This window comes from Cololabis saira, chromosome 16 (genome assembly GCF_033807715.1).
Source record: "Cololabis saira isolate AMF1-May2022 chromosome 16, fColSai1.1, whole genome shotgun sequence".
Taxonomy (NCBI): Eukaryota; Metazoa; Chordata; class Actinopteri; order Beloniformes; family Belonidae; genus Cololabis; species Cololabis saira.
In genome coordinates this window covers 30272706-30288934 of record NC_084602.1, presented here as the reverse complement: position 1 = coordinate 30288934, position 16229 = coordinate 30272706, and the positions used below count along the sequence as shown (strand labels likewise).

At 38.9% G+C, this 16229-nt stretch overlaps 1 protein-coding gene across 1 annotated transcript in view; it reads left to right on the top strand.

Annotated features, from left to right (window-relative positions):
• Positions 1 to 16133, top strand: part of LOC133462171 (uncharacterized) — a 34401-nt gene extending 18268 nt beyond the window's left edge. Inside the window, exons 72-99 of the mRNA XM_061743312.1 lie at positions 2905 to 3060; positions 5382 to 5596; positions 5741 to 5826; positions 5983 to 6110; positions 6264 to 6395; positions 6494 to 6684; positions 6762 to 6853; positions 7087 to 7217; positions 7550 to 7674; positions 7816 to 7942; positions 8210 to 8419; positions 8589 to 8759; positions 9374 to 9520; positions 9648 to 9697; positions 9797 to 9929; positions 10073 to 10155; positions 10264 to 10390; positions 10498 to 10688; positions 11464 to 11554; positions 11704 to 11824; positions 12038 to 12219; positions 12406 to 12561; positions 12648 to 12781; positions 12880 to 13013; positions 13101 to 13195; positions 14085 to 14250; positions 14886 to 14942; positions 15741 to 16133. Of these exons, the coding sequence (XP_061599296.1) occupies positions 2905 to 3060; positions 5382 to 5596; positions 5741 to 5826; positions 5983 to 6110; positions 6264 to 6395; positions 6494 to 6684; positions 6762 to 6853; positions 7087 to 7217; positions 7550 to 7674; positions 7816 to 7942; positions 8210 to 8419; positions 8589 to 8759; positions 9374 to 9520; positions 9648 to 9697; positions 9797 to 9929; positions 10073 to 10155; positions 10264 to 10390; positions 10498 to 10688; positions 11464 to 11554; positions 11704 to 11824; positions 12038 to 12219; positions 12406 to 12561; positions 12648 to 12781; positions 12880 to 13013; positions 13101 to 13195; positions 14085 to 14250; positions 14886 to 14942; positions 15741 to 15847 (3738 nt within the window). The 3' untranslated portion in view covers positions 15848 to 16133. The remainder of the gene's footprint in view (positions 1 to 2904; positions 3061 to 5381; positions 5597 to 5740; positions 5827 to 5982; positions 6111 to 6263; positions 6396 to 6493; positions 6685 to 6761; positions 6854 to 7086; positions 7218 to 7549; positions 7675 to 7815; positions 7943 to 8209; positions 8420 to 8588; positions 8760 to 9373; positions 9521 to 9647; positions 9698 to 9796; positions 9930 to 10072; positions 10156 to 10263; positions 10391 to 10497; positions 10689 to 11463; positions 11555 to 11703; positions 11825 to 12037; positions 12220 to 12405; positions 12562 to 12647; positions 12782 to 12879; positions 13014 to 13100; positions 13196 to 14084; positions 14251 to 14885; positions 14943 to 15740) is intronic.
• Positions 16134 to 16229: the final 96 nt, after the last annotated feature.

Here is a 16229-nt window from a genome sequence, read left to right as displayed (position 1 = left end):
CAGAAGTATCTAGACTACAACACTGCAAGCATGTCTGCTGAAAGTACTAACTGAAAGCGGATATCTTTCAACCAAACTAAGCATTGTAGATTTGAAATCACTAAAAGAAACCAAATACTTTTGACTTTCCTGCTGCCCAAGCTAACTACAGTAATAATACAGGATCAAAAGACAACTTACTTTCATTAGCTGCATCGATTTGATGATGATGGTTCAGCAACCGAAGTCAATGGGATGTTAGGGTGAAGGCAGAGCAAGGTAAAATTTAGCCATGTTCATTGGTAAGAGCAATAAAATGCAGCTATCCAGTTCAGATTTTGAGGCAAGTATTCGAGGATCATTACTGCTGCGCTGTTATATCTATGGAAAAAACAGTGCAGAATCCACCAGGTGAAGCCGGTGTTCCGACAGCAGGATGGGGAATTCCACCGTGTTGTCCAAGAACTCCATGTGAATGAAATGCTTTTCTATCAACACTTCAGAATGTCAACACCAGGCCTGTGTGGAAAAAAATAGATTTTCCGATTCTAAATCGATTCTCATATTAATTCCTAAAAATCGATTGTATGTCTAAAGATTGTTTTTTTCATTATTACATTTTCGGCCGGTGAACTTTAATCCCAGTAGTCACCTCATTTAATTCACTCATGCACGTGGTGTTAAACTATCAAACAATGAATATGGTGTTGAAGAGTAGCGGTAGCATTAACAAAGCGTAACTTTTCTTTCGAGAAAATGCTCCAAGAGGGGTCACTAAAAGCTGGGGACACTGCGCGCTTCTCTGCCCCTCCCGCCCCCGCTGCCCTCATGAACAAAACAAACATGTCGAAGCGGCCGCCTGAGAAATCAGCACAGAAGCTACAGAACGACCGGATTAAGCCTGAATTATGGTTCCGTGTTAAATCGACGCAGACCCTACGGCGTAGGCTCTGCGTTGGTGTAACGCGGAACCATAAATCAGCCTTTACTCCCAGGTGCAGAGCAGACCAGATCGAATTTAGGTTGAATTTATGAAGAATTTTTGACCTGCCCAAAAACCGCCAGAAATGACATTTCAACTGCCTTTTAGTACCAGTCTCCACAATTCCGGATAACACAAATGTCATGCAGCTACAATGTTTGGGTTGCACAATTAATCAAATTTTAATTTTGGCTTTGAATAATAAAAGAAAAAAACTTGTAATCAAGGTGAAAAAAATATTTTTTGCTAAATGTCTTTGGCAAAATAACTCATTGAGATTTTGTTCTGAATGACGCCTGTGCTTTGGTCACTGGTCCAAAGGTGAATAAGTCCTTCCTTCTATTTGTATGTGGCATAAAGTTGTTTATTAAAGGGAAAGTTCAGTTTTTTACAACCTGGACCTTATTTCTGGCATTTTTTATGGTTGTATACTCACCCAGAGGTGTTTGGTGTCATTTGGAGTCCTTCGGAAGATATTAGGAGTTTTTTGCGAGCCTGTTCTCCATATAACGGTAGCGCATAGGGCACTCGCGGGACACAGACGATCCAGCGTCTAAATAACACATGATTGCCGCGAAACTCTTCATTTCTTTTATGAATCACTAGATCTGCTTCCAGGACCTGTTGTAACATTGTGGCGCTGTCTGTGTATTAAACAAATCCGTTTGTAAACAAGACCTCTGAACTTATGACGTCATCGCGAGTGCGCGCACTCTGTCCTCCGTTCAGTGAGCTCTTCAGCCGTATACTCTGGCTCAAAACGGTAAGGACGTCCATCATATTCAAAGTCGTCGTCCACAACCTCAGAATTTGACAAATATTCAGACATGTTTCAAATAACTAACAGTAAACTAACAGTAGCGAACTCCAGCTGTACACGGAGCTGTGTCTGGGACGCGCACACAGAGATGACGTCATGAGTTCAGAGGTCTTGTTTACAAACGGATTTGTTTAATACAAAGACAGCGCCACAATGTTACAACAGGTCCTGGAAGCAGATCGAGTGATTCATAAAAGAAATGAAGAGTTTCGCGGCAATCATGTGTTAGACGCTGCATCGTCTGTGTCGCGAGTGCCCTATGCGCTACCGTTATATGGAGAAGAGGCTCGCAAAAAACTCCTAATATCTTCCGAAGTACTCCAAATGACACCAAACACCTCTGGGTGAGTATACAACCATAAAAAATGCCAGAAATAAGGTCCAGGTTGTAAAAAACCGAACTTTCCCTTTAAGGTAATATTACACTTTAGGTCATGTTGGCATTTATGGCTAAAACATTTGATAGAATACTTGAGTAGACCTACCAGTATTTTTTGGACTGAATCATTCTTGTTTTGTCTCAAGTTAATATTATTTTCCTGTTAGTTCTGGGTCATGGTGATGAGGCCGCCTCAGAAATCTTGGAATTTGTCAGATATCGTTGGTTAAATTATCACATAAACAAAATGTGTGATGGTCACACGTATACGCCAGTTTTCTTTTGAGGTTAATATGTGCTTAGGAAGTTTCAGTAGTGTGCTGTGGAAGTATGTTCAGTTTTTTAAATTATATTTTATATTAATTATTTCTTATTTGCAATGGATCATCAGGTGCTCCTAATTTTATTTTGGTTCATAATGTCATGCTATTTATGACATTAAGCAGGGATGCACATAGTTGGTACTCAAGGGCCAGTCTACTGCATGTTTTACAGGTTACCCTGTTTTAACACATCTGATTCCAATTAAGTCATCAACAGCATGTCATTATGGTCTGCACAGGCCTGTTAATGTCTAGCTGGGTGTGTTGAAGCAGGGAGACATCTAAAACATGCAGGACACCGGCCCTTGAGTACCAACCATGTGCCCCCCTTATATATAAGTCTGGAGCTGAATGACACTATAAAGTTGATGTTTTTGTGTTGATACTTACTTTATTGTTGCTGGCCACTTGTCACTTCTAGGTGGAGGTTGCAGATCTTCTCACCCTCAGTCAGCTGAGCCAGCTGGCAGGAATCCCCTCACAGCTAAAGGGGGCAGAAGATGTAACAAAAATCATGACAGCCATCAGCCCTCCTGACTTCGGTGCTTTCTTTGACGTGGTCTCACCTGCCATTGAGGTAACATAGCACCCATTTTTGTCTCTGTAATATTCCTGGATATACTGTAATTACTTACTGATTTACTCACCTAATATCTAACTGCTTGTTTAGATTTTAAGATTCTTTTTATTTTTTATTAGATTTATTTTATTGGTCACGTAGGGAGATTCGTCTTCACTGACAGTACATTTCATCAACACCAACAATAAATAAATGGCATGCCTAAAAACAAAGACAACTTAAATGGCAGCAGAAAAGTGGACAGACAGATTATACCAGGTTATGTTATACCTGAGGTTTTCACTCGTTATAGTGGCCTTTCAGTCTATCACACTTTGGAAGTAAATTAACCTGTAACATTCGTAAAACAGGAGAATCTTAATTTGAGGGAATTAAAAAAAAAAAAAGAAAGGAAAAAAAAAGTTTGCTTTTACACTGAACATTGATTGCAAATACTACACGTGTTGGAGTGTAAAACTGAGGGAAGGGTTCTTGTGATAACCACACACACATTAAATGTTATTCTGAGTTAAAACCTACTGTAAAAAACGCTTTTGTAGAACGAGTAAACATGGGTTTATAAAAATGCAGTTAATGTTATTTAACGAACAGGTGGCGTTCTGCTGTAGGAATTTAAAACACTGAATCCGGTTATTTTATCCATTTTTTTATTTTTTTTGTATTTTAGTCAGACTGTGGATAAGGTCAAAAAGACAAAAATGACCAGGAACAAATTCACTAAAGACTACGTGGGCTCAATTTTTACTTTTTAAGACGGAAATGAGGCTCATTTTGATGATTTTTGTAGCCTACTCACCCGGAGGAAAGCATGGATGAGACGAGGGGTCCAGGGTCCGTCTGATGAAACTGTAGGCCTATGTTAAACCTGAACTCAGAGAAACTCAACTGCGGTCAAGCAGCCGTCATTCGTATTTACGTGGTCAAATCAGCTGCTCCTAAATTTCTAGTTTTTTAACGTATAGTTTGTAGACTCCGAGTTAGTTTCCTAACTTGGAGTTTGTTGAAGCTCCTTTGTGAAATGGGCCCCTAATCAGCTCCGAGGTACAGTAGGAGGGCCTTTCGTGTGATTGACAGGTTGGCTGGCCTATGAGAAGACCTACTGCACTGTAGCGTCTCCACGCGCTCAGTTCATGAGCCAATAATTGTGAACGTGCAACAACAATAATAACAATACGTTTACTTTTCTTAGTTAAAAATACACAGAAAGGAGAATAAGGCTACACTTCTTATTTAAAGAGAAGAAAGAAAGAGAAAAAAAATTTCAAATCATGAACTCAGTTTTACAAACACAGTTGCTCAGGTGCCACTGGGTGGCGTCAGGACAACTGCTACAGCTTCCTTTACTGTTCCTGACTTGTAACATTCAAGTACACACCCTTGTCAACAGGGACAAATGAGCAGAGGTGTCAAAAGTATTCACATTCATTACTCAGGTAGAAGTATAGATACTAGAGTTTAAAAATACTCCTGTAGAAGTTGAAGTATCAACTCAAGTTTTTTACTCAAGTAAAAGTATATAAGTACTGGTTTCAAAACTACTTAAAGTATAAAAGTAAAAGTAATGTAAGGGGGAAAAAAGCCATTAAGGACAAAAGCCATTGAAAATGAATGCATCTTAGTATAATGCAAATATATTAAAGAAGCATATATGTGTACTATTGAGCATTAACATGTGTTTCAGAGAGCAGAAGATATGATGAATAGTTGCCTATGTATTGTAATGGTGCAAAAAGTCAAACTTCAGAGACATGTTATCTTTTATCCTAAGAATATTGGAATGTAAATCCAAGTTTAGTTGCAGGAATCTGAGGGCAACGGATGTAAGAACAAAACTGGACCAGAACATCTGTGCCACAACCACAACCAAATTCACTCTATCCGGATGGCGCAATTTAACTGGATAGTTTTTTTTTTAAAGGCCGAAATGAAATAGTGTAACGAGGCTGTTTTTAAAATGTAAGGAGTAAAAAGTACAGATAATTGCATGAAAATGTAAGGAGTAAAAGTAAAAAGTCGTCTGAAAAATAATTACTCCAGTGAAGTATAGATAACCAAAATTTCTACTTAAGTAAGGTAACAAAGTATTTGTACTTTGTTACTTGACAACTCTGCAAGTGAGCCACCTATTTGGAGACCTTTATAACAAGAGGGCATTTCTGGATAAAAAAGCAGCTTTATTTATCATTTATTTCTGTAATCAAATTAAAAATAATGTATAAATGGTAAACCATGGAAATAGAACCTTGCTTGTTGGTTCAAATGCGCCAGTTCATTTTAAATGTCCACCTGTTACTAACATTAGGATCATTTCTCAACAGGCCCAGTCAGCCAACTACTCTGAAGAAGTGAAATCTGCCTTTCTCCAAGCAGTTTTTAACAGAGGAGGTCTCTCCACATCAGACATTAGCGACGAAGAGTTCATTCAGTGGCTCAAGGTGCGACTGAGGCCGTTGCTGGTCAACCTCACTTCAGGCCTGGTGACCCCCTTATTCCACATCGGGACAAACAGGAGTTGTAACAGCACACAAGAGATGTAAGAACTTGATACAAATCTAGATTTTGCAGTATACTGGGGAAATATAATCTGTGATCCTTAAATAGCGTAATATGTTGTTGGATTTTGGTTTAAATAAAATTGTCTGTCTTTTAATCATCTAATTTCCTTTATTACAATTAGGATTACACTGCTTGACACACTACACATGACACTAAGCAGCAACACCCAAAAAGAGATCTACAAAAACATCCTCCTCTTCCTTCAAGGTTTGTGTTGCAAATGAGCATCCAAAAGAAAAAAAAAGAAATAAATAAGAGTATTCCAAATGTTGGCAAAACAAATATTATTGTGTTAGCACCTGCTAAAGTAAAAGTCTATTATCATTTTGAAGCCAAAATAATACATATTGTCCTGTAAAACAGGTCCACCTCTGCTGAAGTGTTGGAGTGGTGGAAGCTTCTACATCTATCTGAAAAACAATTTCCTCAGCTTCGGCTTTCCAGAAGTGTCCACATTCTTATCTCTTCTGCCATCGACCCGCAAGTCAGAGGTGAAAAACAATCTGAATTTGTAAAAAAAAAAAAAAAAAAGGAAAATCACTAAAAGCAAGGATTATCACAATTAAAGTTTAAGTTAAAACGTCTGCTTATATTGTGCTTGTTGAGTAACAATATAAAAATAAAAGACTTTTTTTTTTGTTCAGCTCTTAAACACCATCAGCACTTCAGAGCTGGGCGAGTTCCTGAGACAGTCAAACATGACTGATAACATATCCTCTTTTGACATATGCACCATCTTCAGCAACTACAACAACACCGCTGCCTTCCTAGAAACCGTACGTGTGTCGTTCAGCCGTGTCTACATGTTGGCTGCAATGTGGGCTTACTTCATTGTGTCTTTGAATGTGTAATGACATGAATATGCCACCTATAGGAGGATGTTCCTGATCGTATGAAGAAGCTGATCCTCCCTTGCGTTTGGCATTTGGCCCTGGGCAGCGAAAAAGGAGCCGAGGTGAACGCTTGGTTTGAGCTGCGTTTGAAGAACTACCTGAGTTTCCTCAACAAGACGCTCATCAGCTTCCCCAGCGTGCAGAATGCCACATGTCCCGCCTTCCAGAAACTGTAAGTGTTTCTTACACAGAGTATCAAAGTTCTCTAGATGGATTCCTACTCAATCTGCACCGCTTAACTGTTGACAGGGTGTTTTATATGGGAAATGGCTTCACATACAACAACTCTGAGATTGGACGAGAGGATGTGTACACCACCATCAGGAGCTACTTAAGTGCTGGTAATATTTTTGAGCAGATAAATTATGCAGAAGAGATGTATAATGTATTTGTTTAGAATCTATAGAACTGCTTTTAATTAATTTCATGACAAAAATTAAAAAAAAGGTAAAGATTTAAGTCCCAGTGTTGAAATTCATTTGCACATATTTACTCCATCATGTGTCAAATGAAATGAGCAAATGTTCACTGGAATCTTTTGTTAAAAATTCCTAAATTTCTGGTTTTTGAACAGGCTCCAAAGTGAAATGCTACAATCCCAATGACACAGACCTCAATTCCACCGCCTGGTTTGTCAATTACATCGGCAACTTTGTGACTTTCCTCACTCTGGATGATCTCACCGCCTTTGTCCCCGTCTCTGAGGTTTGTAACTGCTTCACGTGTGTTTCTAAAATGCACATGTAAGCCGTTAGATATGTGTTTTTTAACAGCCGCAATTTTGCAGCACTTGCTTGAACGTATGCTTTTTCTTTTGAGGGGAAATCTTGTCATTGTTTTGTTCAGAAATGCACCATTTTTATTTTATTTTTTATATCCGTCAATAAGCCATAGAAAATTCACAAATTGGCCCCTCTGCAGATGTTTTCCTGTGACGTTTTAGTGAGCGACTCAAATCCAAGTTTCACCTAATATTTAGTTCTTTCAAAGTAAGAAAAATTGTCATGCCTGACCTGCTTGTTTGTATGTTTTTAAAGACGAAAGGGTTCTTGGAGAACACAGCCAATCTACAGCTCATCAGCAGCACATCCCTCCCAGAAAACGTAACCAACTACTACATTTCACTGCTTTTTGACTCCAACCCCGTCTTCAACTTGAGCAAGTGAGTGTAGCAGTTGTACTCGTTCTCATGTACCAGTTTGACGATAATGTCATTGTGATATTTGGTAAAATAATCAATGTTACCCTGTCTGTTAAAATGCTCTATGTTAACTAATATGTCTTCTTTTTTTTTCAAATCCAGGCTCCCAGACTCGCTCATGTGCTCTTCCAGCATACCAAGTTCAGCATATTCTTCTCTGAATGAAGCTGATGCCATAACTGTCTTGGGGAAACTGAAAGAACTATGTAATGGGACACAAGACCCAGAGGTACCAGCTTTAAGGTTTTTTTTCCCCATTTAATAGTGTTTTATTTATAGCACCAATGTTCTGATAGTATGTCACTTATTACATGAACTTGTTATCAGAGAGTTCATTTCAAGTGAAATTCTTAAAATATAAAAAACAACCAAAAACTAACATCTAATAACTGTCTCTTAGAATAAGATATCAGTTACAAAGGATTTATTTTTTGAACTGTTAATGGTGGTTTCCTCAATACATTGAATGTAAAGACATCTCTTTTGTGTTCTACAGGTGACTGTCATTCTGGCATCAAATATCCAGACACTCACACAGCAGACGTTTGTAAACCTCGGCGATGCTTCTTCGACCCTGACCATCAGCCAGATCACTTCTGTGCCCTCGACTGTGCTGATTTCCTCTTTGTCCACCCTGGGCTCAGTGAGCTGGGGCCAAGACCAGGCAAGAACCATCATCCAAAGCCTGACCTCCTCCGGTTTCCAGGTATGAGTGAGCCACTCAAGTTCCAATAACGTCACATACTTGATGTTTTGATGCACATGTTTTCCTTTCTATCTATTTCAGTAGCTACTGTTATTGTAATATAAAGTGATCCATAAGTAGCTTCGAGGTCAGAGACCATAACCTTAAAGGATGCAAATGTGATTGACAGGTGGAAAGTGCAGCATCCCTGCAGTCCCTTGGGTCGCTTGTTGCTGGAGTTCCCTCAGCGTCAATAGAGAAAATCTCAGCTTCTGAACTGCTCAAGGCGAGCAACAACACCAACTTCATTTCCAACATGCTGAACTCACCACCAGTTCTCCAGCAGACGTTGGTCGAAAAGGTATAAAGTGAACTTATCATCATGAAACCCAGCTGTAATCCTAACACAGCGATCCATTCATGTACAGGTGAATTATTTAAGACACTGCAAAAACCCTTGTGAGTCAGTGATATCATTCAAAAAACAGAGATCAAGATCACAGAAACTAGTTTCATTGGATTACTGTTATTCTCTCAAGACATGTTGGAGTGTAAAGCTTCAGGTGTACTAAATAATATGATTCCAGCCTTCCAGGTCCAAAACCAACAGACTGAAAAACAGCTTTTTTCCTAAAGCCATAATCGCCCTGAACAAAATTTGAATGCCTTCGTGTGCAATTACTGTTTTTACCGTGCAATACTTTTTCCCGGTCTATCTGTGCAATATTCCACCACATGTGTAAATATGTGTAATTATCTGTAGATAGGATCTCAGGTCTTGATTTGACTATTTAAAAATGCACCTTATCCTTTTTATATTTTATATTTCTTGTATCTGTTTGCACTGTCTTGCACTGGAAAGGTGATGCTGCTTTTAATCTCACTGTACCCATGCATAGTGACAATAAAGTATTCTATTCTATTGTCTCCACGGAAGTCGATAAGTAACATTGAAATGCCTTTACGCTTAATCAGATCATTTCTGTGGACACAAGTCCAGCCAAAGTGGTGCAGAATGTCCCCGATGCCTTGGCAACTGAGATCCCACCATCACTGTTGACATTTTCTGAGACGGATGTCGACTTCAGCACCTTAAACAAAAAGACGTGGACAAGTGATCAGGTCAGTTCTTGGTCGTGGTGTTACTGATGCTGACACACTGACGTCATGGTTCTTCCATTGAAATAACAGATTAGAAATATTTTCTAAAATATGTATGTTTCACTTTTATTTCCTATTATTCTTTCAGTCTTCCATATTTTTCGGGAATCTGGCTGGCGTAGATTTTGACATCGAGGAGTAAGTGACCAAGCATTCTAACTATTATTGAACTTCCATAAAAGGAAGTCATTGAGGCTCTACTCATTCTTTTTGTGGTTTCAATTCTCCGCCTTGCAGGCTTTCCCCGTCTGTGTTGCAAGGCTTCACTTGCACGGCAGCCCAGAGTATGTCCAAGAAGAGGATTCGGCGATTGATCCGTTCCTCCAGGAACAGGAGAGGCAGAGCTAAGGTGGCACTGAAGGAACCGCAGGTAAAATCTTCTCATTTAAGGATATTATCAATTATAAAGTTTGGGCTTTCAGACCATCACCCCAAACCATACATTTTAGTGTATTTCACTGATATGAGCTGCCGACTTGTATGATAATAAATTGGTGCTGCTACTGCTTTCAGCTGACTTGCATGTACAACCTGCTCAATGGAGAACTCTCCCAGAACTTCACAGATTATCCCCCAGACATGCTACTGTACTTCAAGTAAGCCCATTCCCAAATGTTCTTCTGTGCTGATTTCATAGATTGTGTGTCTGATTTGAAGAAGAGAACATTTGTTGATACCTTTACTTTTTAATTAATTTATTACAGCAGCGAAGATATCCAGAAAAACAACTGTAGGTCATACTTGTCTGCACTGGGTGCTGCAGACTTCACTCTGCTCTCCAGTGTTTTGGGCAAGAGAGCAAAACTGTTCAGTGAAGCTAGGACCTGCTTGGTGAGTGCCGTTAAAATTAAGAAAAAATTGCATTCATAAGAATTTGTGAGAATTCAGTGTACACCTCTAGTACAGTGGGTTAACATGCTTCATTTTAAATTGTTTAGGGCATAAATGGCTCAAGCCTCAGCAAAGACAATGTGGAGGTCCTTGGAAGCATGTCTTGCACTCTGGATGGATCTTACATAGAAAACTCGGATCCTGTGATCTTGGAAGAACTTAAAGCCTGCAAGGACTTCTCAGACAGCCAGGTGGCTGCCATGGAAACGTTGCTCCTATCAGGGAAAACACAATATGGGTATAAAAACGTTTTAACAATGTATTTCATTTCTCATTCTTTTAATTGTGCCTTCATTAAACAAGGAAGAAGAAAAAAAGATTTAAGATATCTTGGCTGGGACACTGAAAGATTTCCAGGCACAGTATCAGTAGACAGAATTTACACAAAGGTGTGATCATTTATCAAACAGGAGCAGTTTTGGTAAATTACAGCATTTTAAGGCAAGATCGTCTTGCGTGCAAATCTCTAGAAACGTCTTTAAAAGTCAGAATCAAACCAGCACTTTGCCAGAAAGTTTTTCCAAAACAAGTTTAACTTCTTAAACTTAATCTTTTGAAAGAAAGAGAGTATGTAGATAAAAAGTATTGTAAGTTGAGCAGAGCCACGCCCCTTATTCCTCATCAGATGAAGACCTGTTGTTTCTTACTGATTCCAAAGAATGGACAATGTAGATGTTTATCTTTTCTACAGTTTCCAAACACGTGTTGGAAATATTAAAATAAATAAAACAAACAACAGCAACATAACCAGGATCATGAAGTATATATCGTGATTGAACTGGAACTAAAAACACTGAATAATTGAGATGAATAATTGAAAGTGAAATTATTTCCCCTTTAGTTGTTTTTTCTTTTAAACCAACAAAAAGTCCTCCATAATTAGTAACTAAAGAATTTTTTTTTTTTTTGTTTCAAGCTATTTTCATGCCTTTGCACCAAATTTTGCATCCTAAACTATAAGGTTGAGAGCAATGTAGCAGTCAAAACTATATGATTTCATGTTCAATTTCCAGAAATGTCACCACATGGAACCAGCAAACCCTGGGGGACCTTGGTATCCTTCCTCTATACTTCACAAGCAACATCTGGGGCCAGTTGAAAACTGTATGTATTCAACTTATTCTCTCTTTCTTGCTACAGAATTGTCTATTCATTTGTTTTTACTCTGTTTTAGAAATGAAGATCGCTTATGCTCTTTTGATTTTGTGTTGGAAAAACAAAAGTTCATGTAACATTGTTTTCTACTTATGCAGGAAACAAAGAAAATATTCCTCAGAGGTTTTATGCCCAACTTGAGGAAAGCAAAGACAAATAAGGGAAATTTGAAGAAGCTGTTCGAACAGATCAGCCTGATTTTGGTGAAAAGAGCAGCAGGTAAATATATTTGGCATATTTTTACAAAGAAGGCACTGAAACTAGAACCTGGAAAAATAAATGAGTGAAAAAGTTAAAACCTCTGAGTTGCTATGAAATGAATAGACTGGACAATTTATTTTTTAACCGAAGAAGGTTTCCTGCAGCATAATTAACAATTACCTGAAGCCCTAGCTTGACCAGTGCTCTAACTAGCGCTTTCTTATTCATTAGGCTGCACTGCAGGTAACATCACCCAGGTGACGGTCAGCGACGCCTCCTTCCCCTTCGGCTACGATCAGACACAGTTTGACGTCTGCCTGGACGTTTCCGTCCTGAAGGATAACCTAAACTCTATCTGCGAGAAGGTGGACGACAATGACTTCCAGAGAATCATCCTGAAGAAGCTCAACCAGGTAATGTGGGACCAGCTGGAACTTTTGTGAAAAGGACCAGAATGCCTTTTTGTTTTTTCGAGTTTCATACTGTAAATATCCGGGTTAACAAACACAGCAGTTCTTATGACGTGGCATATGTGCATGTTGTTTTCTGTCTTAAGTGAGCAAATTGCATATGTGAATACCCATTCTTTGCTCTTCCAGGCATTCCCGTCGGGCGTTCCTGATCAGGAAGTGCAAATGCTTGGTTCAGTATCTCGTGTGGCATCCCTTGATGACATCTCCAAGTGGAACGTCACTGAAATTGACACGCTGGCAGCTCTCATGGAAACTGAAGATGGAACCTGGGAGACAGCACAGGTACTGCAACAGGAAGTCCGACAACACCACACTCAACATTCCAATGCTCTGGTTCCTTCATGGTTTTTTCTCTCTGTGTTGCTCAGAGTAAAGCAATCATCACTAAGTATCTGGAGACTTCTGGGAACTCCCTGGGAAGCAGTGAGCTGAGCACAATTGACTCCAACCTCTGCTCATTAAACACCAGCACGCTGATGACCATCACCCCAGAGAGCTTCAGGTTGGTGTCAGCAATGTTGCTTAGAGGTAAATGTTCATAACGACTTTAAGCCTGTATACGGATGTAACGCTGCGTTGCGTTCTCCTTTCACTTTTCAGAAATGCCAAGCTTCTGAATGTGGCCTCATGTTCAGCTGAGCAGAAGACAGTCCTGTACAAGATCGGCAACACTTCCTTCAGCTCAGCTTCAACCAGTTCCAGCAGCTTTTACAATTTAATTAAGGCCTATCTGGGTAATAATATGTATCTTTTTCTTCAGCCATTTCTCCAGCTACCTTAGAACTGCTCTTTTATTTATTATTTCCTTTAAACCTTTATAGGTGGAGCGCCTCTTGTGGACGTGGTAGCATTGTCAACACAGAACATCAGCATGGACATGGACACGTTCAGGAGCCTGGAACAAGATGTCATCAAAGTAAGGATACTTGTGAAAGAAGCAATAACAGAAGCAGTTAGGAACAGTTGTCCATATTCGGTTGCTATATTAGTGTTTACAACTGTCCCAGGGTAGTTGTCGCAGCTCTACATAAATCCTGCCTATTCTAATCTTTAAAATGAGCCATTGCAGAAAGTTTTACTAGTGACCCAGTTTGAACAGACAAATGACTGTGATTACACACTGTGACACGGCGCAAAGCTGGAACCCCAAAGGTTAAATCTGATTGAGTTTTTGTGTGTGCTGGACTTTTAAGACAGCAATTTAAACTATCATATTTTCCGCACTATAAGGCGCACCTAAAAGCTTTTAATTTTCTCAAAAACCGGCAGTGCGCCTTATATATGATCATTACGGTAATTTCTGTTACTGTAGTCAGGGGGGTTGTGGGTAATGTAGTTGGTGTCGCCGAAGTAACGGCGCTATAAACGTCAGGAATCATCACAGACATTCAAGACAACAGCAGCGACGCTGACTCGCATAATGGTGACTTTGACGAGACGGAGCAAAGCTGGTTTTTATTTTGTTAATAAAGTTTGACATACGGTACTTTTCTTCTTGTTTTTTTTTTTTTGCATTTGCTGTAGGATTTTGTAGCATTTCCTGTAGCACAGCTCCATCAGGTAGATACGTAACTCAACCCCAGCCACTAGTACAGTATTTTACCATATATTTAGTGCGCCTTATAATGCGGTGCGTCTTATATATGGAAAACGTTTTAAAATACGTCATTCATTGGCGGTGCGTCTTATAATGCGGTGCACCTTATAGTGCGGAAAATACGGTAAAACAAAAAAGCCTCAAGAAATAACACAAACCTTTGTTTTTTTCCTCACTTTTCCTTTTTTTCTTCCTTTTTGATCCACAGGGTTTGACTGTGAACAATGTGCGAGGCATCATGGGTAGCCACCTGCAGGATCTGAAGCTGTTTGAGAACGATACCCTGGTCCAGACCTGGGTGAACCTGCAGCTACAGTCCGACCTGGACACATTGGGTCTGGGCCTGATCAGTAACCGGATTGATTCAACCAATGGTACGATGAGCCTGAATCCTGGATCTGGTTTCTGTGTGCATTAAGTAACAACAGAGTTTGAGTTTAAAGACTCTCTAACCTCCATCCACGTCACATCTGCCCTGCTGCACATGCAGATGATCTATTTAAATCTGGAGAAAGATTTATGGGGGAAAACCTTTTTGTTTTTCTCACTTCTCTTTGTTCGCAATCAGAAAAAATGATAACCCCTAACCCCTGCATTCATTCATTACAAGCTGTGATACTGAAGAATGTCAGCATGTCAGTGTGGTCCATACATTCCAGTACATGTCTGGTAAAAATTCAGCACAGTTCAAGCTCATATTGGATTATATAGAGATAAACTTGGATTGCAAGTTTGTTTGTTTGAACCTGTCAAAATCTATTAAAGGCTTTGTTATTGGCTACACATAGAGGGGTAACACCAAATCCAATGGTCCATGAAATTTGTGAACTGTTGCTGCTATCTGCAATTACAAACTGTGGGAGATCCCAAACTTAGTAGCCAAAGCATCAGACAACATGAGTCTCGGGTTATGCAGTGAAGGTCCTTATTGATTGCAACATATAGTATTTACAGCCCAGAGAGAACAGAACCACATTATTTTACTAATTGCGTTTCATTTCATTTTCAGGAACTGCAGGTACCAATACAACTTCAAGTGTGGGAAGTGGCACCACAGTGTCACAAGGTGAGTGCGCTCCACTTACACTCACTTTTGGGCTGTTAGTTGATAGAGAAGGTTCGTGCAATTCTTCTAAAGGTGAAGATGTGCCTGGGCAAAACACTGAGCTCCTTAAATACGGTCTCAAATTGTTCTTTCAGTCATGTTTATAGACACACAGAGCTTCATACTGTACATGAGGGCAAAGTTGAGCCCTTCCAGCACAGGAACCCACAATGATCTATGTAAAAACTTGAAACTGAAACAATCATTTCTACTAAATAATATACCGAGCCTTGACTAATGAGAATCAGACATTACTTTTAAATTGTTGGTGAAGAAAATTGTTTAAAAAAGCAAACAAATAAATTTGACATGGGCAAATCCAAGACAAGACAAAACTGCAGCTTTTTGGCCAATGATATCAGCTGTATAGTCACAGATGCAAAAAATGAAGAATTCAAAGAAGAGAACACATCATAAGAAGTTCACGTCAGTCTCTGGCATAAGAAACAATGAAGTGCACCTCTGGTGAGACGACATGGTATTACAAGACTCAATACCAGAAAATCAGCAATAGTTTTTTTGTCAAGAAAACATATCTGTATGTCCCCATGTGGTCAGAATAACTACATAAAGTGGCTGTAAAAAAGGACTTTTATATATCAGCATTTATGTTGTTGCCTAAAATTTTGTTTTATTATTATATTATATATTTTATTAAACCTTATATGAGTATTGTACTTTTTATTTTCCAACTATGCTAATAATTATGAGGAAAAAATGTTAAATTATATATGTTCTAAATCTGTGTTTGGTTTCCAGCAACACCCGTAAACGGAGAAATGGAGCACACCAGCAGTCCAGCATCCGTATTCTTGGCTGTCCTGCTAACAGCTTTGCTTCAAATGATCCAACAGTCGTCTTTATGAATCCATAATCTCAGCAACAGCAACTTTTGATTTTCTTTTCAGCAATACTTGATTCTTGATTGTTCTATAATATAATATTCTTTATTCCGCATATAAATGAAAAATGTGTAACCGAATCTGTTTTATTTTTCTGCTTCACCTTATCTGAATGTAACCAATGCACATTTGCACCATTGTGTATCTACTACAATATTATTTGTTTTAGGTGGTGATTTACTGAAATAAAGTACTGCTATCAATAAATTAAATCAAATGGACAAAAAAGCATATGAAACAAACCAATCAAATTTACTGTATTAACTTATATAATTTTAAGTTATTCTCTGTATCAATAAATAATTGCTGATACAACTCTAAATACTTTTGTCACCGTCTGTTTAGG